The sequence below is a fragment of the Onychostoma macrolepis genome, chromosome 18, assembly GCF_012432095.1.
Source record: "Onychostoma macrolepis isolate SWU-2019 chromosome 18, ASM1243209v1, whole genome shotgun sequence".
NCBI lineage: Eukaryota > Metazoa > Chordata > Actinopteri > Cypriniformes > Cyprinidae > Onychostoma > Onychostoma macrolepis.
The window spans coordinates 24,981,009-25,007,296 of NC_081172.1; the positions used below are offsets into that span (position 1 = coordinate 24,981,009).

Genomic DNA, 26,288 nt, shown 5'->3' on the forward strand with positions numbered 1-26,288 from the left:
AATGAGATTTGAGAGCGTTTTAGCAAATTACAACTTAAGTTCTTAGGCTACATGGCAAAGACCGAATAGAAGAGCCAAAGAAAGTCATTTGCGGTTGGAATGAACTCTCTGGGTGAACTTTTCTAATAATTATATATAGTTATCTCTATTAATACGGTTGATCTGCACCTTGTTTGTTTTTGTCATGTTTCTCTATTAATGCAAATATAAAATTAAAGTTAAATTTGAATAATTGAAGTTTAAATCATTTAAGAGTAAATTAAAATGTAATAGTAGTAAATAATAGTAAAGTGAGCATGCTTGTGTCGTATATTATACTTTGTTATTGTTCATAGAAAGATAGATTGATATTGATAGATAGAGAAAACTGGTGGGATGCCAGTGTGTGGTGGTCCAGTGTTGTCCACCAGAGCGCACTCTTGCGTCGTTTTTTTGTCTCGGTCATGGCAACCGCGTTTTCATTGACTCATTCTCTGCATAGATCGCACCCAGAACGAACCTCTAGAGACACGCCAAAACACGACCAGATTCATGAGGAATGAGCCGGTGCCTTGGATTCAGGACATCCTTCTAAAGGCTTTTCACTGAGTGAGATCTACAAGAGAGCTTTGAATGTTCGGGACTGATCGGATGGTCCGCTGACTGTGATTGCAGGAACATTGTGCGACCATCATCATGGCTGCGTCTGAATTATATACAAAGGTAAACATACTCAGCATCTGACCGTGTGAACATCAAATGCGAATGTCAGTGCAATGCCGAAGTGTTAACGCAATGTCAGCGCGTACATGCGTGTGAAAGTGGGATTATTGTTGATTCTTGTGCATTGCTGGGAGGCATAGGGCATTTGTTGTGTTTATTGCCTTCTGATTATTTGAATGAAGTAATTGATCACGCATGCCTTATGCCGATGAACAACCTATTGTTTAATATTATGCGAGGATATTGCACCCATATGTTGTATTTTAGAGTTTTTCTTTTGTCTGCATTACCACACGATTTGTCCTTTAAATTGACAACCTTGGATTGCAACATCTTGCAGCGTAAAAACACAACATTTATATAAATGCAATGAAATGTACACGAAACCACCTGCATTGCTTGTTATGTTTATTGAAGGTGATACATGCGAAGATGTTATGGACCGTATTAGGTAGACTGTTGATATAAGCAGATACCTTCAGCATCCTTGGAAACAACAAAGATTGGTAGTATTGGACATGCAAGCAGATGCTTTCAAAGGCCTGAGATTTATTGATATGGGTCACAGTTGTAGTTGATGGCTGACCACAGAGAGCCAGTGGGACGTGGCGGTGCTGATGCGAGCATCATTGCCTGCATGGGATGATACGACCATCTCTGGTGCTGATGCGAGCATCTCTAACATCACAGCCTGCATCCACACATCTTCCAGCATAGTCCCCTGCTGCGGCCTGTAGGCCGGTCTGCACACATCAAGGCGTGTCTCCTTGGGAAAAAAATCAATCGGAATATTGTTGCGTAGCAGCCGAAACATGACATCATCACATATGTAGTCATAATGATGTCTCAGATGACGAATGGTTGCATGCTTTTACTGAAAAGAGAGGGAGAGAGGGGGGAGGCCCACCCATCCCCCATGATGCAGCTGTCTTATTGTAAATGCACTGACGGATCCTTTTGAGAGCTGCTAGAGCACAGCACGTTTATTTTGATTCAAGCTTGCATGTACATTGTACAACAAGCTTAAAATACTTGGTTTTGTTTAGTAGTCAGCATATATGCAGTATAGCCTGTTTATTTCCAGGCAAGTTGTGTATCTCATTTAATGGTTAAAGGGATAGTTCACCCAAAAATGAACATTTTGAATCATTTACTCACCTTCATGTTGTTCCAAACCCATAAAACTCAGAAGAGCCAAAAAAGGTCATAAAGGCATCGTAAAAACCGAATCCATGTGAATCGACTGGTTTAATGTCTTTTGAAAAAATACAATCGCTTTATATGATAAATAGGTTTAATTTAGGCTTTTATTTACATCTAAATAAAGATTGACAAATAACATATAGCATGTCACGTTTGATAAACACAGAAGCTCAAATATGCATGTGTGATTAAAGTAAATCGAATTGTATGTCTTCACAAGACTTTGATTTAACTGCTGAATTCATCATTTGCATTCATGTCTTTACGACCTCTTTGGATCTTCTATGTTTGGTAACCTGGACCTTCAGAGGAGGGACAGAAACCTCTCATGTTTCAGTAAAAATATGTTTATTATTTCATGCTACCTTCACACTTGACTTGACTTTATTAATCTTATCTTACATGTTCCGCAGAAGAAACCAAGCGTTTGAAACAACATGAGGTTGAGAAAATTGACAGAAATGTCATTTTTTGGATGAACTGTTTCTTTGATGCAGTGTTTCTTTTGGTTATTGCGATGCATTAGACAATCAAAGCATTATTATAGTGATTTTAACTGCTATGATGTCATGTCTAAATGTTTTATTTGGCAGTCTGCAGTCAGCATGAGATTTTCCTATCCTCTCTCAAAGGTCACTAAATCCAAGAAGTCATATTCACAATTTCCTCGGGTTTGTAGGCAACCCTGAGAACACGCAGGTCTTTGTGTGTGCTCATGTTCTCTGGATAAAACTCTCATTGATGCAGGGAATGGCCTGTTCTCTTCGCTAGTAACATGGAATTCTGCCACAGGCTGCTGCTTCCAGATCTCATGGAACCAGCTTTTTGCAGATTCACTGGATCCTTATAACAGACAGTGAAATCGCACTCTTGCATGCACGAAGCTGTGCTAATAGACTCTAATGATCTTTGCGTAAAAAGAAAGATATTATATTAAGAGGTCGTAGTTTTATTATTTAATTTCTTACAATGATGCACTCGCACACAAGCTGCAGGTTTTCTGGCAGATCCAGTATACTTGTTACAGATTGGACAAAAATACATGTCAGCTGCTTGTTTCTAATGGTGGTATTTTTCAGAAGGGTTTACAGAGCTGTAGGTGCTACACAAAGCCAGAAATAGTGCAAGGTTTGACAAATTTCTACCACATTTTACTTTTATGATATTTAGGAATAATAGTATTTCTCCTGCTTTGTCCTCATCATGACTATGAACTAGGGCTGCATGATAAATTGCATGTGATTGTCATGCGCATCTCGTCAGTAAAGCCGGTTCTGTGATTAGTAGTAAATCTCCATTAAGTGCTTTCAGATTTTAATACACAGAGCCTTAGATCACTGACAAGCTACGCAATATCGCGTTCATACTGCGATTATGAACGCGATATTGCGTAGCTTGTCAATGATCTACGGCTCTGTGTATTAAAATGCATCTCCATCTGAAAGCATGTGATGGAGATTTACTACTAATCACAGAACCGGCTTTACTGACGAGATGCGCATGACAATCACATGCGATTTATTGTGCAGTCCTACTATGAACAGCCAATAGGTGTCTTTGATGTATAATGTGGTGCGTCAGGTATTCAAGGTCTTCGTGTAAACTTCTCAACATCCAGAGAACTGCTGAGCAATGACATAGTGATCACTCAGTTTATGTGTATCTGTTACTGTATACAAAAATACATTAAGAAATAGCCTAAATGCATTACAGTATTAAGAATTAAAGGGATAGTTAAAATTTTTAAAATTATTCACTCACCCTCATGTAGTTCTAAACCTGTATAACTGCAAAAGAAGTTATTCTAAAAATGTCTTCTTTTTTTTTTCTGCATGTAATGAAATTCATTGGTGTTTGCACTCCAACATTCTTCAAAATATCTTCTTTTGTGTTCCAAAGTTTGGAACAACATGGAGGTACGGAAATTAATACAGAAAAGGCCTCATTACAAAGGATTAAATTCTTTAAAAGTAGATTGGAATAAACCTTTGTTATTATTAAAACCAGCAAAGCAGTTTTGTTAAAATTTATAAATGTTTAAAGAAAAAAAAGTGGCCTACATGCCGAAACTATTAGAAATTATTATATTATAAGGATGATTCCTGAAGATCATACAGTGTGTTAAGTTCAATAAGACTCTTAAACTATAATATTTGAGCTTTTTATTACAAGGCATAATAGCTTAGATTTTAAAATCAGTGTCATATGGTACAACCTGCCTAAAACTATACAATATTTCTGAATTAAGAAATAAAGATATTTCTAAATATTTTTCCATAAATATGTATGTTGAAAATAACGATTAGGATGTGGTAGCATACTCAAGGTGTAAGGAAAATACATTATTGTTTTGTATTTTTAGATTCAAATTTAAACTTTAGCCAAAATAGTGTAAAAGTTTTAAACCAAATACCAACATGAATGTTTATATTTTTATTATCTTGGACATTCTGTTTTAACAATGTTATCAGCCCGATAAACATGCATGTGAATGACTTCATTCTTTCTTAAATGGCAATTTAAATAAGTTCTGTATGGGGTAAATCCATTTACTATTGCATCTGCATGTGGCATCTGTTATGTTTACATACGAGTTTGAAACTTATTTCTCTGTCCACTGACTGTCCCACAGTTTTGCAGAATGATGCAATTAAAAAAAAAAAGGTTCTGTTCTTGCTCATGTGACACTAGAGGGTTTGGCTGTTCTGAGAACAGCTGAGGAGACAGACAAACAATTCTCTCTGCTGACTCGAGCATCAGCCACTCGGAAGACCGTCTCCCAGACACAGTTATCAATATATATCCGCCTGGGATCAGGGATCCAATCAGATGCATTGAGCGATCCCTAACGTGTTTCCCAGCGCTGGCAGAAGTAGGACAGACGTCATTTTTCTTGTCTTCAGTATGAAATAGAGCAGGTTGTGGTTTAAACATGAACCAGGAGTTGGATTTTATGTTTGTTAAAGTAAGTACTGGAACTAATATCCTTTTGCTTGTTTTGAGCATATGTAATTTCAGTATTCACTATTACTCAATTGGTGATCAGTTTTTCTTTATTTTTATTTTTTATTTATTTTTTTAGACACAAGCTAAATTAGCTAGAGAAAGATTGGTTGTCTAACTTTTTTTTAAAAATTAGAATATTATGTTATACTGTTGGAATATGATGTTAAGTTTTCTGATACTTTTCTGGTTGTTGCAGAAAAAGACTCATGTAACAGATGATCATTTATTGTTCCATTACATCAATTCTGGTGTGAACTGACTTAAATCAAGCTAATAATCAAGCTGGTTATCATGGCTGTAAATGTTAAAAATTTCTCACAGCTTCAGTTTAGTAGTTACTTTGTATGTTTCTATTACATATGTATGGATTAGATTAAATAATTAGAAAATAATAATGTAAACATTTGTTGAATTTGACATTGTTGTCTAATATGCTCACAATTGTTCAAATATAATGTAATGTAAATACTGTATGTGTATATATATATATATATATATATATATATATATATATATTACTTTTTTTTGGAAAACTGCATTAGAACATTAAGTTGTTAGATTATTGGAAACCAATATATATATATATTTTACTGATATTGTCAATATTTTTAATTTTTTTATCCTAGGTTTTTTTTTTTACTGAAATGTATAGATAACACATTTGTTGTTTTGTTGTCAATCGTTCCATTTTCTGATGCAGTAGATAAAAGTGTGAAACTGATAAAGATTTAATCGTGCAACAATAATTCTTATAAGAAGATGCTCTGCTCAGTGGCCTATCGGAAATGATCCGTGATCTCATATCATAGGATTTTATTGTCCATGTGAACATCGCGTCTCCATTTAATTTGACTAAATTTAATCTTGCGTCATTACGTTTGGATGAGATCCTATATTGACTGTGGTAATTCATCAGGATATGTGTTAACACTGTTCTGTGCCCCAGAGAATCCTGGGTAACCTGGCTTCGGAATGCTTGGAGTAACTGTAAACAAGAGCAACGTAGTTATTTTTCAGCAAACAGATTTTGTGGGATTTCAGACATTTTTGGCAAGCGTATTTGAGAGCTGGTCAGTAGTAATAGTCTGGTGGGTGAAGGGATTGCTGGTGAAGGGAGACTCTGGGAAACAGCAGGCAGCAGATTTTCACATGAGCGTCTGTCATGTGATGGTCTGTTCTACTCTTTCTCTCTCCATTTTTCCTTGTTTTCTCCTTTAAACTGGGAGGTCAAAGCCCAGAGCGTCATGTAACATTTAAAGGGATAGTTCACCCAAAACGAAGATGTTTAGCAGAATGTCCAAATAGAATGTCCAATGTTTTTTTCCTCCATGAAAGTGAAAGGGCACAAAAAGACCATAAAATAGTATCTTAAATATAGTTCAGTATTTAGAATGCAGTGCAGTCAATCTCACCGATAATGTTTGATGTCATTGATATTAAACTTAGGGTGACTTGAGGTGGCATGTTTAATGTGTGTGTGAACTTAGGCTAAATTTTGTTTAGTTCCTCACACGAAATTACTGTATAATTGAAAGACTTATATAAATGATTTAGACTTATAACTATATGTATGCAATGGGGAAAATAAATGCAACAAATCATGTAAAAAATGTATCATCTTTTACTTTATTTTAACATTTTTATAACTGTCTTTATCTTTTAAACAACTGAGAACATAGTGATCAAACTACATTTTAGTCTGTCAAAGCATAACATACAACAGTGTTCACTAACACAGTGAAGTTTTGGTGTTTATTCTCTTATTTAGCATGCAGTGCGAATGATTTCTGTCAGTTCCCTGATCATTCCAATTCAATTTCAGCAAGTGAAGAACAAATTTATACTCGTGTGTTATGTATTGGGTACATTATCATCTCTGACAGACATGTGGCATGTTACGTGGCTGAAGTTTAGTCAGCTCGTCACCCCATGGAAGAAAGGGGCGGGGTCAGCAGAGTTCATTAGCATTTAAAGCAACATGGACTAAAAACAGCTGATTTTTAAAGGGTAAAAAAGGTGTTTTTTACACTACCATTGAGATATTTTAACCAAAGTATGTTATAGACTTTTCATTAAGACCCTAAAGAAACATATCAACTTGTGGAAAATCGGCATCCGATGACCCCTTTAAACAATAGTGAAAAATACTTTTTAAAACTGTTGTTCTATTATTGCATCTTAGCAGATTTTGACTCATACATATCCTATATATTGTTCACAGTATATATTGTTTTATACAGACAACATATGCTATACAAGTTTTATGGATTACTCTTATGATACTTTTATAATATTTTTGAGCTTGTTCATGTAAATCATATCCATTATGATTGCATGAAAAAGAGCAACATGGACATTTTTAAAACTTTTTTGTGAAGTGTAATGGTTGGAATTTTCCCATTACATAAATGTCTCTCACAGAATGTAGTCAGCTGAGATGTGAATGTCATACAGATGAAGAAGTTCATTTAATTGATTCTGTAATCTTCAAGCTCTCACACAAGCAGCCACGTGTCCTGTCAAAAATGAGGGGGCGATTATAGTGTGTCTCTGTTTTATGAGTTTATGAATAGCCACAGGGCTGTACCAGAGACCAGTGTAATAGGGGTTTTGGACATTAAAAATTATCAGGATATGGAGGTTGATGGTAAAATCGAATCACTTTGATTCAGTCTGACCTCCTTGTCTGTATGAAATTGTGATTGTGATCAATGTGTTTGATAAAAATGATCCTTGAGGGGACAAGTGGAGTGAGGAAAGAGTTGCGACTTTTGAAGTGAAAGCTGAGGGTTAATTCCTTAATCTCTGTTTGGCCGTGAACCGATTTACAAATGCTTTGTAAAGTACCCTCTACCTCCCCCATGTCTCTTTCTTTCTAAATCACACACACACACACACACACACACACACACACACACACACACAATAATCACATTGCTCTTTTATAGAGGTCATATTGCTCATGTGGTTTTGAATGTTAATTGAGAACATAGTGTGATTATTTGTTTTTTAATCTTTGGCACAGGTTTCCACCAGTAAAATTTAATTCTGTCGTTTAACTCTCTTGTGCTAGATTTCATTTTTTTTTTTTTTAGAGTGAAAAATAGTTTTGTGAAGAGCAGATTGATATTATACGTTTCTAGAGAGCAGTTAACTACTGAGCACAGAGACAGTGAATCACTTTAATTATTAACTGAATTGTTCCGATCATTTTTTTTTAACCAGATCAGCTGTTTTATTGGAATTTGGATCTGACACAAAAAATTGTTGGTTCACAGTTGGACATCACTACTTCTCTCATGAACACACTAAGGAGGACAAGGGACCCTATTTTAAGCACATGGTCTAAAGCGTAAGGCGCAGGTGCACTTAGGGCATGTCCGAATCCACTTTTGCTAGCTTCACGACGGGAAAAACGGCTGGCGCGCATGGTCCAAAAGGGTTGTCCCTATTCTCTTAATGAGTAATGGGTGTGTTTTGGGCATAACGTGCAATAAACCAATCAGTATCTCATCTCCCATTCACTTTAAGAGCCAGTTGCGCTCGTGCCATGGCGGATTTGCTATTTACATGGCGGAATTTGCAAGCGCAAAGACAGAGCGCGACTCCAGAGAGGAAACGGAGCTGCTTATGCGCGAGCAAATGGGTAGGCTAATTCTGATACATGCAATGACTATCCATTTATGTAGCCTACGCATTATTAATCTTTTACATTATAATCCTTTAATTTTTTATATTTGGTATGTTTGTGTGCTGCTGCGCATCCCTGTGTGTGTAATAATCAGAGTGTACGCTCATTGGCGCAGTCTATTTCAGTTGCCTCAAAATAGCAACGCTCCAACGATGCACATGAACACACCTCGTTTTCAGACCATGGGCGCACAATGTGCGCGTAAATGCATTTGCTATTTAAACAATGTGGCGCAGGACGTGAAAATGATAACTGCGTCGGGCTGAAACTACCAAAAGACACCTGATGTATGATAGGGCCCAAGGTTTGGGGTCAAAAATTTAAGTTAATAATGACTAGACTTTTAGGTTTTTAGGTACTACTTAAAATCATTAGTAATACTAATAATACTTATAACAATGTACTTTTTTGGGTAAACTATTGCTTTACTATTATCATTATAGGATTGCTATTGATATTTGTGAGACTGCGTGCGTGGTGGCAAGACAAAATGCAGTGAAAGAATGAGTATGTCTAAATCACCTCATAAAATTAATTTCATGAACATGATACTTGTGTAATGTCATCCAGAGTGAATGACATGGCCAGGAAGTGAGCTTTCACGTGGCTCACGGTGAGATTACAGTTGGGTTTCATTAAAACGCTACAAGTGAATGGGATTGAGATGTCACATCAGGTGAATATTAGGTTAATGGAGATAAGTCATAGGTGTAGTTCACCTGGTTGGGATTAACCTCATCTAAACCCTGGTTAAATCCTGTACCGGGTTAACTTTTTCTCACGATTGGACTCAATGCACTTGACATGGACTCACACGTTGACTCACTATCAAATGGAGCCTAAAGTCTATGCGTTTGGCTGTACATACTAAGCGTTTGCATTAAAACTAGAATATACTCTAGGTTTTAGCATTCATGCTTCTCACGACCATGAGACCCAGAGACGTTACTGTAGCCATTATCTGACATCGTAATTTGCTCTGTATACACTTTAGAGATGTCACTTCCAAAACTTAGCAGTGTGTATGAGCATTTTGTATTTTTATAAAGAAACCTTCTAGATACATCAGTTCATATGAGTGTGCGTGTGTGTGTTCTTGCAGAACATGCCACATGCTTATGTATTATGTCACATTACAGATGCCCTTTCATTGGTTGCTGGGTCAGGTGCGTGTGTGTGTGTATGTCTGTCTCCGTCTGCTGAATCATGTGGTTGTGTCACATGAGGATTATCTCAAGTTTTTTTTTTTTTTCAGCTGTATTGAAACCACACATTTGCTATTTTCACACCATCCTGTAATCCTCAATTTTCTGGCATTAAGGGTGATCGTCACTAAGTGTGAATGTGGCCAAGTGGGAGAGATATAGGAGCAAGTTGTGTCTGCAACAGTGACCGTGTTTTTGACTGCGTGTGTGTGTGTGTGTGAGAGAGAGAGATTGTGTTAAGATGCTATTTTTACCCTCTCTCCTCCTGTCCCTGTATCTCTGTTGCTAGGAGCTCAGTTCTGGGATGGTCTCCTCCAGAGATTCAGGTTAAACAAACGAATACGTCACTGCTTCTGTGGATGGTTGTCTGTTGTGTGTTTTGTTTCTGAACCACTTTTTAAATTTGTTAATTATGCCTTTGATAATAATGCAAAGCATTGTTTTTCTAATAATTCAACGGCCTGGAGTCAATTATCCTGCTTATGCTGCAGTTACCTTACTGCACCTCAAGATATTTTTCAGATAATGTACTTCAAGACATTTGTCAGATTCCTGTCAGAATGACGTAGTTCTGCACAGACCACTCCCACGATAGCTGATTGACAAAACCGTTTTACCTTAGACCCGCCCTGACTGAACTGTCATCCGTCCACATTTGTGTCGACTCTAGTGTAGGGGAAGACAAGAATATCTCTGATTAAGCGATTGAGGTGTTTTGTTGTTGGATGTAATAATGAACACAGCAGTCGTTATTTACTCCCGACATCTGAGCCGCTGAAGACGCAGAGGATTAACATTACTTTCGTTTTTGAAAGGAATGCGTTGATCCCAGATCTGCCTAAATGCGTTTATGTTCGCGCAAATCATTTGTGATCCAGCTTCATCTACAGAAGAAGTGAGTATAAGGGTTTTTATGAATCTTTGCAAATCGCCTTTCCTAATATATGCTAGTTAGCAAGTTTGGCGGCTGAAGTTTACAGTCTGCTCGTCACCCCATGGAAGAGAGGGGCGGGGCGGGGCGGGCGAGTGGAGCTTATTAGCATTTAAAGCAACATGGACTATAATGGCTTGCTGAAAACAGAGCTGATTTTGACAGGTTAAAAAGGGTGTTTTTTACACTACCATTGAGAAATTTGAACCAAAGTATGTTATAGACTTTTCATTAAGACCCTAAAGAATCATATCAACTTGTGGAAAATGGGCATCCGATGAGCCCTTTAAGGTTTTTGAGGAAAACATTCCAAAAGTTTTCTCCATATAGTGGACTTCAATGCAGGGTTCCTACGGGGGTTTGGAAAAGTATGGAATTTGATTTAAGTATTTTACAGTTCTGGAAAAGTATGGAAAAAGAAAGAAGTCTCCTACAATAATAAGTTGAGAAAACTCAAAAATGTGCTGAAGCTGTTTGCCTTAAACTTTTAAGTTTTCTCAACTTTTGATTTTTTACAGTGTAGAGGTAATACAATAAGAAAAGCCAAATTTTGAGCAAGTAGATCTCTGTTAATTCATGTGCATTCATGCCCTCGTTTTATTCACAGTGATACACAAAGGAAATAGGTTATATAAAACTATAAATTTTAATGCATAAGCATGCAAAAAAATTCCTATGCGCATGCGAATAGTTTCTCGAGGGCACAAAAAAGTTTCTTGTGTGCATGTAAAAGTCTGCATTTTTATTTTATTTTAGGGACTCTGTAGGTTGTCACTTAAAAAAAAAACCCTGAGAAAATAAAAATATTTACAGATGACTGTACTATATACCAAATATAAAGCTGAAAATAATGCTCTAATTACCATTTATACTAAATATAGTCCAAAAATCTACTGAGAGATTTGGAAATTTGAGTCTGGAAAAGTATGGAATTTTAAAATGGAAAATGGGTAGGAACCCTGTCAATGGTGGCCAACGGGTTGAAGATCCAAATTGCAGTTTCAATACAGCTTCAAATGGCTCTACGTGATCCCTGCCAAGGAATAAGGGTCTTATCTAGCGAAATGATCAGTCATTTTCTAAGAAAAATAGATTATAAATTATAAATTCGTAAATTAATAAAAATATGAATGATTATATTGATCATTAAACTTAGTTCATAGTTTATTATCTAATGTTAACCGAAGACACTTTAAAATTAAAAAATGTATTACTAATAGTAAATGTTGAATTAACACACTCTAACAAGGAACAATACTTCTGGTTACTAATGGACTCTTATTGTAAAGTGTTACCATTTCATTTCAACAGTCATGCTTAAAGATGACCATCTTTAAATATCTACATAAAGGCCATAGCATTGAAGCATAGCATATGGATATTGTATGTGTACTCTTACACTTGATTTCCTTCTGTTTTAGAACACGATGATTATCTAATCAAAATAACAAAATATGTTAGTTACACACCAGGCAAAAGCAAATCGCTTCACGGACAACTCACAGATATCACACACTGGACGCATCTCATTCAACTCGAGCAGCAGTCTATAACAGTTTTTTAATCACCAAACGGACATAAGTTTATTTCAAGAATGAACAATGTGGCATAAATTAATTTGATGTTCGGTGTTAAAACAAAACGGAAAGAGAAAGTGTGATAAGTGTCTATTTTTAAATAAAGTAAGTCATGTCGAAAACAAATATTCTCTGATAAAATAATCCGTATTAAACCAACGCGAGGTACAGTCTTTCCCGTCTGAGCTCACCTATAATGCGCCCACGCACTTTGTGCACTATAGATAATCATCATCCACGCGAAACCAGGCTTGAGACGCGCGAATATTGGACGTCCACATCACCTCTGTAAACAAAGAAAGATTCATCAAGTTCATCTCAGCTACCTTTTGTTGTTGGAAGAAGACGCGCTGTGAGGAATAAGCCTTGAATTTACCTCAGAAGAAGAATGCGATGTGACGCGGCTTAATCCAGTGGAGCATCTCATTCTGATGAGTCCTTTATTTTTACTTCTTTTAGTGTTACTGACATAAACTTGTACACATTCACTTGTTAAACTTCTCCCAAACTGTAATGCCAGACTAAAATGTGAAATCGAGTGCAACCTTTTGAAATATGTTAGGCAACCTTTCATTGCATCTAAATGTTGTAGGACTCTTCTGCATTTTAGCTTGCAATCCCCAGTGATTTATTAAAGGGCATACTGACATGCAGAACATGATTTTTACTTCATATTTTTTAACACTGCATTTGCAACTTAAGTAACGTCATTTTATTGACATTAGTAACTGTAATCAAATTACATCAATTTAAAATGTAACGCATTACATTACTGTGTTACCATGAAAAGTAATTAGAATATTGCTGTGTAACGCGTTATACCCTACTCTGACTGTAACTTATAGTTTTGTGTTCTAAACTTGTAGTTTTATTTCATGCTGTCACCGTTTGAACTAAATGAATCACGATTAATCGTTTGACAGCACTATAAAAAATATAAACCAGTAAATATAAACGCAGCATAACTTCACTCCAATATCTTTACAACAAGCTGATTGGTTCCATAAGACAGTCTGTTTGTTTTCTCTCAGTTATTCTGATGTCAACAAAAAATGATTTTGTTAATCAGAGCACCGGCAAACAAGGAAATGAAGGAATAATTAAAAGAGGCAGACGGAGAGGAATATAGAACACTGTACAGATAAAAATAGGTTTTGACAGTTTGTTTTTAAATTGATTGGGTAAGCCCCGTCTCCTCTGCTCATTCACACCTGCCCCCCATCACCCCCGAGGGCAAACCATCATGATGGTGATGCCCATATGACTGATTTATTGCGCATCATCATAGGTGATTCTTTAATGTTTACTAAAGAGTTCATACAGATGAGACATGTACATGGTGAAGATGTCTATTTATTAATCTGCATGTTTTCATCAGGAACAGATGCATTCCAGATGAATCACTCTTTAAACAGTCATCTTATAAATCAATGTGTTCTTACTGTGCTTACCACATACAATATAGAGTTCCTAACTAGGAGGAAAACCAGTCTCTGGTGATGTCCTTGATGTTCCAGACTTAAGGCAGTCATTGCCTGCAAAGGATTCTCAACAAAATATTAAAAATGAACATTTTATTTATGATCATATTTATTTGTCCAATTACATTTGAGCACCTGAAAGTGGGGGGCTGTCTATAAAAATGGTTGTAATTCCTAAGTATTTTGTTATATTTTTGTTCAACCCCTTGAATTAAACGTAAAGTCTGCACTTTAATTTCATCGATTGTTTTATTTTTAATTATATATATATATGTGTATATATATGTGTGTGTGTGTGTGTGTGTGTGTGTGTGTGTATATATATATATATATATATATATATATATATATATATATATATATATATATATGTGTATATATGATATACATACACACACACAATATATTTCTATTTTTAATTTCATAACACTTTAATTTTTGTTATTTTTTGTCTGTTTGCATACCGTTACTAGTTATTTTAATTCTGTGTAGAGGACTTTCTGATCAGGCACAAACACTGTGTTGGGACAACACAAAACTAAAATGAAAAAAAAAAAACAATTAACAATACCAGTATCTGCAGTATTGGTAGTAGCATCTTATTGCTGTACCAGTGCAGTCAGAATGCCTCTTGTTGAACATGAGAGTGTGTATTTGTGAGCATGTGAATAGCGTTTGTGGTGATGTGGCTATGCATAAGAAGACATTCTTGTCAAAATGCCCACCTGGTGAGGTAATAATGTAAGCACAGTTAATTTGTGAACATAAGATGCAGGACAAGTGCACCATATTGGATCGATGTACCAGGCCTTGCAGACCTGCTGCTTTCTTGAATATGTCATAGTATTAATTAAACAACAACATTGACAGGGAGAAAAGCCACTTACTTAATTAATATTAGCCACTTAATTAGTATGAATAATTGCATCAAAAACTGAAAGCAGTATTTTCTTAATTGAGATTTGCTAACAGTTTAAATAAAGAATGTTCTTCATTTTTGCTATGGTATTGTGAAATTTCACTTGTATTGGTACCTTTGACTTTAATATGACTCAATTTTAAAAATGCATGAGCAGTTTTCTAAGGTGAAGGGCTGTGTGTGCCAATGTGTCTGTGTGAGTCTCATATACACGAATGAGTTATAATGATGGTGTGGAAAGCTGGACTATATCCCATCTGGCCCGTGTGACTACCTCTGACGTAATCACTGCTGACACAGAAATGCTTAAAACACACAGAGTGAAAAATGGACCTCACTGACTCAGAAACATGTTGGAGCCAATTGACAGAATTGATTGCTATAGCTCAACCATGCTGCTTTATTCTCTTCATATTTTTGTGTTATCTCTCAAAAGTGTTCCCAAAGTTTTTCTCTTTTAAATAAATATCTTTTTTTTTTTTTTAATGTTATATATCAGTCTGGAGCTCTGAAATGTGCCGCTAACTTATCATAAATGATGATCATATACAGTACTTTTTTTGTTGCTGTTTCTTTGTTTGCTTCTTTTCTCATGTTTATTAGGGTCAGTCAGTCATGTATAATAAGGATTATTGGTTGGATCTGGTTGTTCTCTCAGATGAACAGTGCTGGTTGTCTTTTGTTGTCATTAATGCATTCATACTGTCTCTGTTATTATGGATGCAGTTACGTATATTTTAGTCATGAGGCAGATCAGACAGGATGACACTGCAGATTCAAATAATCACCACAGCTGTATTATATTATTTTATAAAACGGATAGTTCTGGTCCTTGATTCTGACTGGTTGAGCCACGTTCAAAGCTGTTGTAAATTACTCTACAAACATACGCCTCTTTGCGTCTGTGTGTTGCTCGGCAACCACTTTGTTGAAACCACAACCATTTCTGAGGAACTACATTGTTTGGCAGAAGAATAATGTTTTTGTTAATATCATTACATTTTATTTGCTTTGTTTTTTTTGTGAAACCTTGCTACGTATATGCAATAACCGCTTTATAAAAGCAATAAGCCCTGTGAAGCCGTAGTTTACAGTGAATTTATAACAGCTAAGGGGGTTAGCTGTTAGCTCCACTCCGCGTTGTGCCTAGCAATGCCCCTTAGCCGTTATAGCTAAATTCACTGTAAACCACTGCTGCTTGGGGCTTATTGCTTTACAAAATAACATTCACACCATGTTTAACTAGCATAAAATGGTATTTTCAACAAAAAAAAAATCAGAATATTCAGCAAGATGTTGTATAGCATGACATGATTGTTTTGATTTGGAATTAATTGCGACGATTATGAAAATATATTTTTTTAAATCTATATTAATTTGCATAACCCTCTGAATATCTTTTGCCTGTTTTTGAGTTCCTGTGTCATGTGATTAAATGTTTTAATGTTTTTTCACAGTTTGTCTGCATCAGCTGACATGGTTAGCAGGAGAATGTCTTTCTTTCCCACTCTCACTCACATTCCTATATGATTAATCACAGTGCCTCAAATCTGTGTTAACTAAAAAGAAATAGTCATTGAACATTGTGTGAGCGAGAGATATTAACTGATAATTCTGTCTGTACAGTATGCACGGGTCTGGATCCCGGATGTAGAAGAAGTGTGGAAGTCAGCAGAGCTCACCAAGGACTACAGACAAGGAGATGGAGTTCTGCAGCTACAGCTGGAGGATGGAAAGGTCAGTGTGTGTGTGTGTGTGTGTGTATTAGAGTAATGAGTGTTTATAAGCCTCATCAGACTCTTTTCATTAGCATTGCTCACCGTACGATAGATTTACTGGAGTACTTTAATTTTATTGGGATTGGTCCAAGGCATTGATCCTGCAGCCTTTGTGTTAGCAATCAAGCAGATCATTTACCATTAGCTTAAACGTACCACTGCCAGTCACACTGTCCGAGTACTATAGACAATCATGTCAACACGAGTTTGTAAAAGCACTTGGGAATTGCTCTTACAGTAAATGTATTAATACACCCTTAGCATTCAATCACATGGAATTACAATGAAAGCATTTAAACATTAAATTTGTTAATATGAGATAAATGCAGAATGATGTTAGAATAGCTTATCAACCCTGACTTTTTGACTTTTTAGTGTCAATTGCATTTTTGTCCATTTTACATGAGTGTGTGTGTGTGTGTGTGGGGGGGATCTTGCTAACAATTATGCGCAAAATACTCCTGAATGTTCCTTCAAACAATGACTTCAGGTCTAAATGAGTCTTAACTCTCAGTTCAGTGATCTCTGTAGGGAATTAATGACAGTAAAAGTGGTGATGGGAGTATTTTTATGATCTTTGTAGCAGGGTAAGAAATGATCTTTTCCATTAATGGGCAATATTTGCCCCCAGGAGCAGATTTTCAGGGGCATTTATTAACTTTGAAAAGGCAATTTTTATGGCAAATGTATTTATGTTTTTATGTCAAATATTTAAATTTAACGTGATTGTTAACGTTGAGTAATAGAAATGTTTTTGTTTTTGTGGAAATGCCACATCAAATTCTGGCTTCAGACAAAACAAGCCAAGAACATTTTATGAATTAGGCTAGCTTATTACTGATTAGAAAATCAAGACTTCACATTGGTTATTTTAGTAGCATGAAAAACAAAACGTCTATTTAAACTGAGAATAATTAATTTAAAAAAGCGAGCAAAGAGCTAACTTCAGACAAATGTAATTTATGCACTTTCACAGAAACTCCCATTATAATCACTACAGCTGTGTACATTGCAAAATTAATCTCTTACTTACATCATTTCTGCACTTTGTTGTTTATGATGATGAGAGAATTTGAAAATCCAAATTCAGGATTCAGTTAGTGAGCATGCACACTAAACAAGTGTCAAACCAAAACACCTCTGATTGATTGGTTATCCTGTTCAATGCTGCAAACAAATTGTAAAAAATAGTCTATGCAACATAGAAATCTAATGCAATTGACTTTATCACTTAATTATGACTTAATTGAATTTATCTTTAATTTTAACAGCCGTAATAGATTTAGTTTGTGCGGGGGCATTTTATCTTTAATTTGCAGCTTATGTTTGTTAATTTTGGTGCCATTTTTGTTTCAAGCCCCATTAATTTCTGACCCTGCTTTGTAGTCATTTCTATTAATGTGGTGTATTTATCTGATGACTTTATTAGCTCATTGCACTGTATTCCAATCCATCTCAAAACTCTAATCTCTAAATGTGTTTTTTAAAACAGGCAGTCATGTTGTTTCAAATCAATTTAATTTGTATATATCAGTGGATTCGTTTATTTCAGAGGAGATGTTTTGCGGATTTCATTTCCATATGATGATAGCCTCAGAGGTCAGTAATGTCAAATTGCATTGATTATCTTTTGGCTTGTGACCGATCGCAACAAGTCAGGTTTGAAAATGCCGAAACGTGAAGATGATGCTGGTTTCCTTTTAAAAACCAAACTGTCATATAATTTGTTGTGCTGTGAATTGTGTTATTCAGGAACTGGAGTACAAATTGGACCCCAAGACAAACAACTTACCACACCTCCGTAACCCTGATATCCTGGTGGGAGAAAATGACCTGACCGCTCTCAGTTACCTTCATGAGCCCGCTGTGTTACACAATCTGAAAGTGCGCTTCATTGATTCCAAACTCATCTACACATACTGCGGTAAACACACACACACATACAAGACATGTACACTTAATTTGTCTAGAATTATTGAGCTCTAATTATTGTTTTTTTATCGTTTGACCCAGGTATTGTTCTAGTCGCTATAAACCCATATGAGACACTACCCATCTATGGATCTGACATCATTAATGCGTACAGTGGGCAGAATATGGGTGACATGGACCCTCATATCTTCGCAGTGGCAGAAGAGGCTTACAAACAGATGGCCAGGTGGGGTTGAGCAAGTTAAAGTTAATTAAACTGTCGCTACTTGGTAGCTACCTGAATAAGGCCCTAATATACTCATGGTGAAGTTCAGTTTTCAGTTTTTGCTCAGGGGTAAAAACAAACAATTTACCAAAAATGGTCCAATGTCTATTATCAGTAGTGTAGATGTATATCAAGCACATTTCAAATGAAAGTCTATTTCAAACCAAGCAGCTTTCTATGGGTCAGTGTGGCAAATTCGCGTAATCGAAGCCGATACGAATTTCACACAGAATTCTTGATTGTGTGGATTCCGTAAAGGGATAGTTCACCCAAAAATGAAAATTCTGTCATTAATTACTCACCCTCATGTCGTTCCAAACCTGTAAGACCTTCGTTCATCTTTGGAACACAAATGAAGGTATTTTTGATGAATTCCTAGAGCACTCTGGCCCTCCCATAGACAGCAAGGATCCTAACACGATCAATAACGTAGTAAGGACATCATTAAAATAATCCATGCGACATCAGTGTTTCAACCGTAATTTTACGAAGCTATGAGAATACTTTTTGTGCGCAGAGAAAACAAAAAAAACGACTTTATTCAACAATTCGTCTCCTCCGCGTCACCCTAGCACCATCACAATGTATGCAAGGTATATACGCGGATCCGTTGTTTATGTTCAGATCAAAGCGTAAACAACAATGAAATGTTCAATGAAACTGTGCATGGCTTTACTGTCAGTTGTCAAGGGTGTTGAGTATATGTTATACTGCTCAATCTGAAGAGAAGGTTTGTAGGTCAGGATGTTGCTCACTGTAGCACAGCCAAAAATAGACCAGCCACAGTAATGTTTCTCTCGCTCATTTTCTTGGGTCTCGCTTCTTCTCAATGCAGCTGCAATGGTTTACACAACTGGACCTGTCTGTCTGAATTTTTTATTGATCAATGGATGCCTGTGTTGCAGCAAAAGCTACAGTTTAGATGGAGCATCATTTCCTCAAAGCCTTGTGTGCTTCCTCAGTCCTACAAGCCCAGAACACCATAGGAACCATTCACAACACTTAGCAGCTGAGTGACAACCATCCAGAAACCCTAGTAACCTCCAGCAATGCCCTATCATTGTGTAGAAACAACTTTAGTTGTTTTAGATGGATAGTTTTGCAATAGTTTTAGATGGACAAACACCACTCACATTTTGTTCTTATTCAAAAAAGTAGAACTATTTTTTCATTGCATTTATCTTGTATTTTTTTTTTCACATCATTCAGGGATGAGAGGAATCAGTCCATCATTGTGAGCGGAGAATCCGGAGCAGGGAAAACTGTTTCAGCCAAATACGCCATGCGTTACTTTGCTACGGTCAGTGGCTCTGCCAGTGAAGCCAATGTGGAAGAAAAAGTTCTGGCATCCAACCCCATCATGGAGGTGAGTTTCTCCTGCATCACTAGATCAGTGCGCCATTCTGAACTCAGTACTGAGACTTGGGCTGTTTGTTTTTATGAAGGGCTTTAATAATACAGACATTCATATCTCAGAGAGCCAAAACCCTTGGGCTGAGAGACTAAAAGCTCACTGGCTGAACATGAGTGTCTTGTTCAGAGTGTTATATTTGCCCTTCACTGCATGGTCTTCACCTCCCCAGGGCTCATTTCCCTCGGAACAGCAGCAGAGAGAGTGTGTATCTGAGTGTATGAGTACTCGCATATATATATATTAGTGTAAATTTATTGTTAACATGAAAGCTCATATGACCTTCTCTGCTGTCCTCAACTCATATTTTCTTTCAGCATACTTAAAGACTTTCACAATCACTGTTTCAGAAACTACTTCATATAAATTTTAGCATGCTAAAGCATCATAGGAAAACATTACTGTCGGATCCAATATAGTCAGCACCGCATTGTCTTTTATTTCCAATCTGTTTGAAAATCCTACGTCGAATTATGCTTTGTTTGTAAACAAATCAGCGGTAAAATTAAGTTACCAAAGGACTAAGTTCTCACTGACGCGGTCTAGAACTTCATTAACAATAAAGTTCATCCAATCTTTCCTAATGTTGGGATCAGAAGGAAGGCAATGCAAAGACTGCACAGTGTCTTGTTGTCTTCGGAGCCATCTTTATTGTTTGGTTTCTGCATAGACCTGCACGTTCGCATCTCTCATAAACACTACATGCACAAATCGGTGGGCGGGGCTAAACAGGCAGTGATGTAGAAGCAGACGTTGATCTTCTTCTGTGGAGGCGATGTTTAGCCACACTATTACATCATAGAGTTCTGAAATTTACAGGATGTTTTTATTATGTCTTATATGTCAAAAGGTCAAGGGCATTTTGATTTCTTAGTTCATGACCCCATAATACATGATTGCCATAATATATGATTGCTGAAACAATGTGTATTGTCTTATTGAGCACTGATGGAGCAATATATTTTGTGGTAAAATAAATAATAAAAGTTTATTTATTTATTTATTTTTTACACATATAAATGTATGAGGTGGTACAAATACTTAAGCTAAAATAATTATATTCATAATATCAAAACAATTACTTCAGCAAAGTTTGTACCATATTATCATTAAGTTTCATGATGTATGATCTAAGCTTGTTTAGTCAGATTTAATGAATTTGTGCCTTATAAGGATGCTGCTCATTCAGAAGCTCGCTACTTGCTGATTCTGATAGTGTTTGTCACCAGGTTTCTGCTCTGTGGGGGAGGCGGTATCAACTTCCTGACCTGCTGTTGAGACCCAGCGATGCAACACTGTGTGTTGTCTCCCACACACATGATCTTGCTGTCCCTGTGTTTTTTAATCAATAACCTCTCTGTGCGCTCCTTAAACTTTTAACCCTGTCTTCTTCTATCGAAAAGAAAAACTAAGAAACTCATAGGTCAGTCTAGTACTTGCACTCAAACATGTCTTTTCTCTTCTCATTTCTAGTCCATCGGTAATGCCAAGACCACCAGGAATGACAATAGCAGTCGTTTTGGGAAATACATTGAGATTGGCTTCGATAAGAAGTATCACATCATTGGTGCGAACATGAGGACATATCTGTTGGAGAAATCACGTGTTGTATTTCAGGTAAGGAACAAGCATGCATAACACATAGAGAATGAGAATGAGCTTTATTGCCAGGTATGTTTACAAATACGAGGAATTTGTTATAGTGAACAGAATGACAGCGAAAGGACACAGATAATAAAAAGAATAATATACAAATATACAAAATAGCAATATATTATATAGACAATTATGTATGTATAGGAATGATATGTGCAAATTTTAAATGTAAATAAGTATGTGTGTTAAATAAATAATATATAATAGTGTTGTGTGTTCCACGTTTATTGTCAAGTGTTCATGAGATGGATTGCCTGAGGGAAGAAACTGTTCCTGTGCCTGGCTGTTCTGGTGCACAGTGCTCTGTAGCGTCGACCAGACGGCAACAGTTCAAAGAGGGAGTGTGCTGGATGTGAGGGGTCCAGAGTGATTTTGATATATATATATATATATATATATCAAGCCCATTTTCCACTCTCTCTCTGGCATTTAAAATTAAACAGGCTGTTTGCTACTGTACCTTTAAAACTTGACTTATGTCAGTATTGCCTAAACTTTTTGATTGAATGAGTAATTGTGCCTTTGATATAATGTGGAATTAAATACTATTGATATATACATTTGGGTGGTCGTATGTTAATGTATTTAGACAATTTCTCAGTTGTTTTTGTAGTGTTTTTTTCTTTTTTTCTTTTTTCTTCCTTTTAATAGACTGGGAGAGGGGGATTTTGATTTTGAATGAATTGTAGAGCTCTTTTTCGTTTCAAAAGAGAAAAGCAAATCCATTGAACAAAGGTACACATATGAATGTTTAAAAATCAATCTAGAATATGGTAGTGGGAAGACCATGGAAATCTCTGTGCCTTTCAGATGGCCTTTCTCTCTTTGCCCTCATGTGTGATTTTCCATGCCAGTTTTTTTTTTCTTTTTTTTTTTTTCTCTGGAATACTGAATGAATGTGTGGTTTCTTCTGTTGAGTCTTAAACTAAAAGCCTGCTGTGTTTCAGAATTACCACCAGATGTTATCAAACACTTAGTGACCAAAAGATTAACTGTACACTTTTAAGTGTTTGTAATAGTTTTTATAACAGTGGGGGAAAGAATTATTTGATCCCCTGCTGATTTTGTACGTCTGCCCACTGACGAAGAAATGATCAGTCTAAAATTTTAATGGTAGGTTTATTTGTGCAAAAACAGTGAGAGACAGAATAACAACAAAAAAATTCAGAAAAATGTATTTCAAAAAAGTTATAAGTTGATTTGCAATAAGTATTTGACCCCTTCACAAAACATGACTTAGTACTTGGTGGCAAAGCCCTTGTTGGAAATCACAGAGGTCAGACGTTTCTTGTAGTTGTGCCACCAGGTTTGCACACATCTCAGGAGGGAGTTTGTCCCACTCCTCTTTTCAAGGCAACTTGAATCTTCAGCTCCCTCCACAGATTTTCTATGGGATTAAGGTATGGAGACTGGCTAGGTCTCATCTGACCACAACACTTTCACCCAGTTCTCCTCTGAATCATTGGCAAACTTCAGACGGGCCTGAACATGTGCTTTCTTGAGCAGGGGAACCTTGTGGGCGCTGCAGGATTTCAGTCCTTCACGGCGTAGTGTGTTACCAATTGTTTTCTTGGTGACTATGGTCCCAGCTGCCTTGAGATCACTGACAAGATCCTCCCGTGTAGTTCTGGGCTGATTCATCACCGTTCTCATGATCATTGAAACTCCACGAGGTGAGATCTTGCATGGAGCCCCAGTCCGAGGGAGATTGACAGTTATTTTGTGTTTCTTCCATTTGCGAATAATCGCACCAACTGTTGTCACCTTCTCACCAAGCTGCTTGCCGATGGTCTTGTAACCCATTCCAGCCTTGTGTACGTCTGCAATCCTGTCCCTGACATCCTTGGACAGCTCTTTGGTCTTGGCCATGGTGGAGAGTTTGGAATCTGATTGATTGATTGCTTCTGTGGACAGGTTGTCTTTTATACAGGTAACAAACTGAGATTAGTCTCAGCTCCTTACCTGTATAAAAGAGACCTGGGAGCCAGAAATCTTGCTGATTGATAGGGGATCAAATACTTATTTGACTCATTAAAATGCAAATCAATTTATAACATGCGTTTTTCTGGATTTTTTGTTGTTATTCTGTCTCTCACTGTTCAAATAAACCTACCATTAAAATTATAGACTGATCATTTCTTTGTCAGTGGGTAAACGTACAAAATCAGCAAGGGATCAAATAATTTTTTTCCCCACTGTATGTTCAAAAAGGTTTTGTATGCAAAACACATCGGATGGGAGACAGGGCTTTGCAAGTCATGCAGTAGCTCTGTATAAGGAATAAATCATCACATCATAGCTCGTCCCAAGAAATACGACAGAGGTTTGACATCATTTAATGATTAATGATGAGACATGTAAGAATAAATGGTATGTGGTAGGGACTGGGTATTCACATAAATTTCAAGATTCAATTCCGATTCACAAGCTTGCGATTTAATTCAGTTCTGATCTAGATTTGATTTGATATTGATTCATTTGGATATATCAGGTAATGTACAATTTTTCTCAAAGAAAATACAAATCTCTCTCAAATAATGCTGTAAATCAGGGATTCTCAAATCTGGCCCACGAGATCTACTTTCCTGCAGAGTTTAGCTCTAACCTAAATCAAACACACCTGAGCATGTTAATCAATGTCTTCAGGATCATTAGAAAATCACAGGTAGGTGAGTTTGATCAGGGTTGAATATGTAGCAAAATGCTCCTCTCTAGACTCCATTAATATCCCAAAACCTATTGATAGCTAACTATCAAGCTTTGACTATTGAAAGTCTTTTCTGAGGAAAATGTAACATTGTCACATTGTTTACAAGCTGTTTTATTGACGTCTTTTCATGGTTGAAGCACTGATTGATCGATTATATAAGACATGGTACATTTCAGTAAGTTGTACCATATCTTTCGACCTTCTGATGTTCATTCATGTTTGTTTTGTGCTATAACTAGTAATAAAGCCAAAGAGATGAATGGTTCATGCATGTGCTGTGTTGCCACTTGAACTACAGCTGGCCTGCCCCTAATAGTCGACTAATCATTAGTCGACCAGAAAAGGCTTGGTCGACCAAAATTTTATCAGTCGCAGAAAAAAATTAAATAAAAAAAATCCACAGGCTAAGTCACGCAGTCCGTGACAGAGAGATCGTTAACGGCTAGTCTATGGTAATACAGTACATCGGGCAGGACATCCAAACGCTCGCCTATCATTCATTGACCTCAAATATAGCTTATCATCTGAAATATGTAAGTATTAGCAACTTTACATGGCCTCTCAATCTAAATTTATCCTAGAGAAATGTGCGCTAAAGTGTCTGTGCGGAGTGTGGAAGCTGAACAGTAAGGACAGATGAAGGCGCCAATGCGCTCACTTACTCCTAAAATACTCCGTCATTTTTGCTCATACAAATAAGAGTCTTATTTCAAATGTGTGAAGACTCTACGTTTATTTGTGTACACTCACAAAAAATAATCAAAGCAAACATGATGCGCTTTCTGCCGTCTCGGTCTCTGTGAACTTGAGCACGAACTCCATGTATATCTTTGTCTTACAGACATTAAAAATATATTTATATAGAATGAAATGTCTACTTTCAATTGAAACAATTCAAATGGAAAACCAAATTCTCAGATTATGTAATTGTTAGAACATTGTTGTTTATTGTTAGAATTTTTTTTTAATTGACAGAGTTTGAAAGCTGAGACTTTCTTTCATATCAAACAAACAAAGCTTATTGCAATTTATGTGACGGAGTATCAGTATCAGTTCATCAAAATGAGAATTTATTACAATTGAGAAACCAATATTGTCAACTCAGCTCTAGCATGTGGGACCATGGACCTCAAACGATGTGTCTTCAGGCACTAGGAATGTACATAGCGAAAATTAGTTTTGAGGGATACAATGTAAGGTTTTCAAAACAATTGTATGACTTCTGTACACTTGGAATATAGTGCACATGTTGTATGAACTACTAAAAAGACTGACTTGAAACAATATAAAGATGAGGTAATCATCACGTAACAGAATTGTTACCTTTTGGGTGAGCTATTGCTGTAAATGATATCTACCCTTTATGTGGTGTGTCCGCATTGTGTAGTGTCATTATCATTCAGAAAAAGGAAAGGCTGAATCAGCAATTCTGCAATATGAATTCAGACTAGAAATTGAAACTGCTTCGAGGAATGGCATAAGACAGTGTACACATACAGGAGCAGCCAGCCTGCCGCACCCTCTGAAGCACACCGCACTTCCTGCTTATGTCAGCTCTAATTTTAGCTCCTCTCAGATACCTCAGGGATTTTATTCACAGGGCTACTTTCATTCCTTGAAGGCTCCTGTGTCCTTCTACACTACCAAGACTCCATACACTGTAAAAAGTGATAAGTTGACTTAACTTAAAAAAATTGAGGAAACCCGTTGCCTTAAAATTTTTAAGTAAATGATAATTTAAAAAATAAGTTTAGTGAATTGTCAAGTTCACGTAACTTTAAAAAAATATATATTTACTTAATAATTTTAAGGCAACGGGTT

General features: G+C 36.5%; 1 protein-coding gene across 6 annotated transcripts in view; it reads left to right on the forward strand.

The window, feature by feature from the left end:
- The first annotated feature begins 453 nt into the window (after window positions 1-453).
- The window catches only part of myo5aa (myosin VAa), an 87,613-nt gene continuing 61,778 nt past the window's right edge, over window positions 454-26,288 (forward strand). For all 6 annotated transcript variants that reach the window (XM_058750836.1, XM_058750838.1, XM_058750837.1 and 3 more), the window contains exons 1-6: window positions 454-702; window positions 16,342-16,452; window positions 18,246-18,417; window positions 18,507-18,651; window positions 19,900-20,056; window positions 21,575-21,718. In XM_058750836.1, the coding sequence (XP_058606819.1) occupies window positions 676-702; window positions 16,342-16,452; window positions 18,246-18,417; window positions 18,507-18,651; window positions 19,900-20,056; window positions 21,575-21,718 (756 nt within the window). In that variant the 5' untranslated portion in view covers window positions 454-675. The remainder of the gene's footprint in view (window positions 703-16,341; window positions 16,453-18,245; window positions 18,418-18,506; window positions 18,652-19,899; window positions 20,057-21,574; window positions 21,719-26,288) is intronic.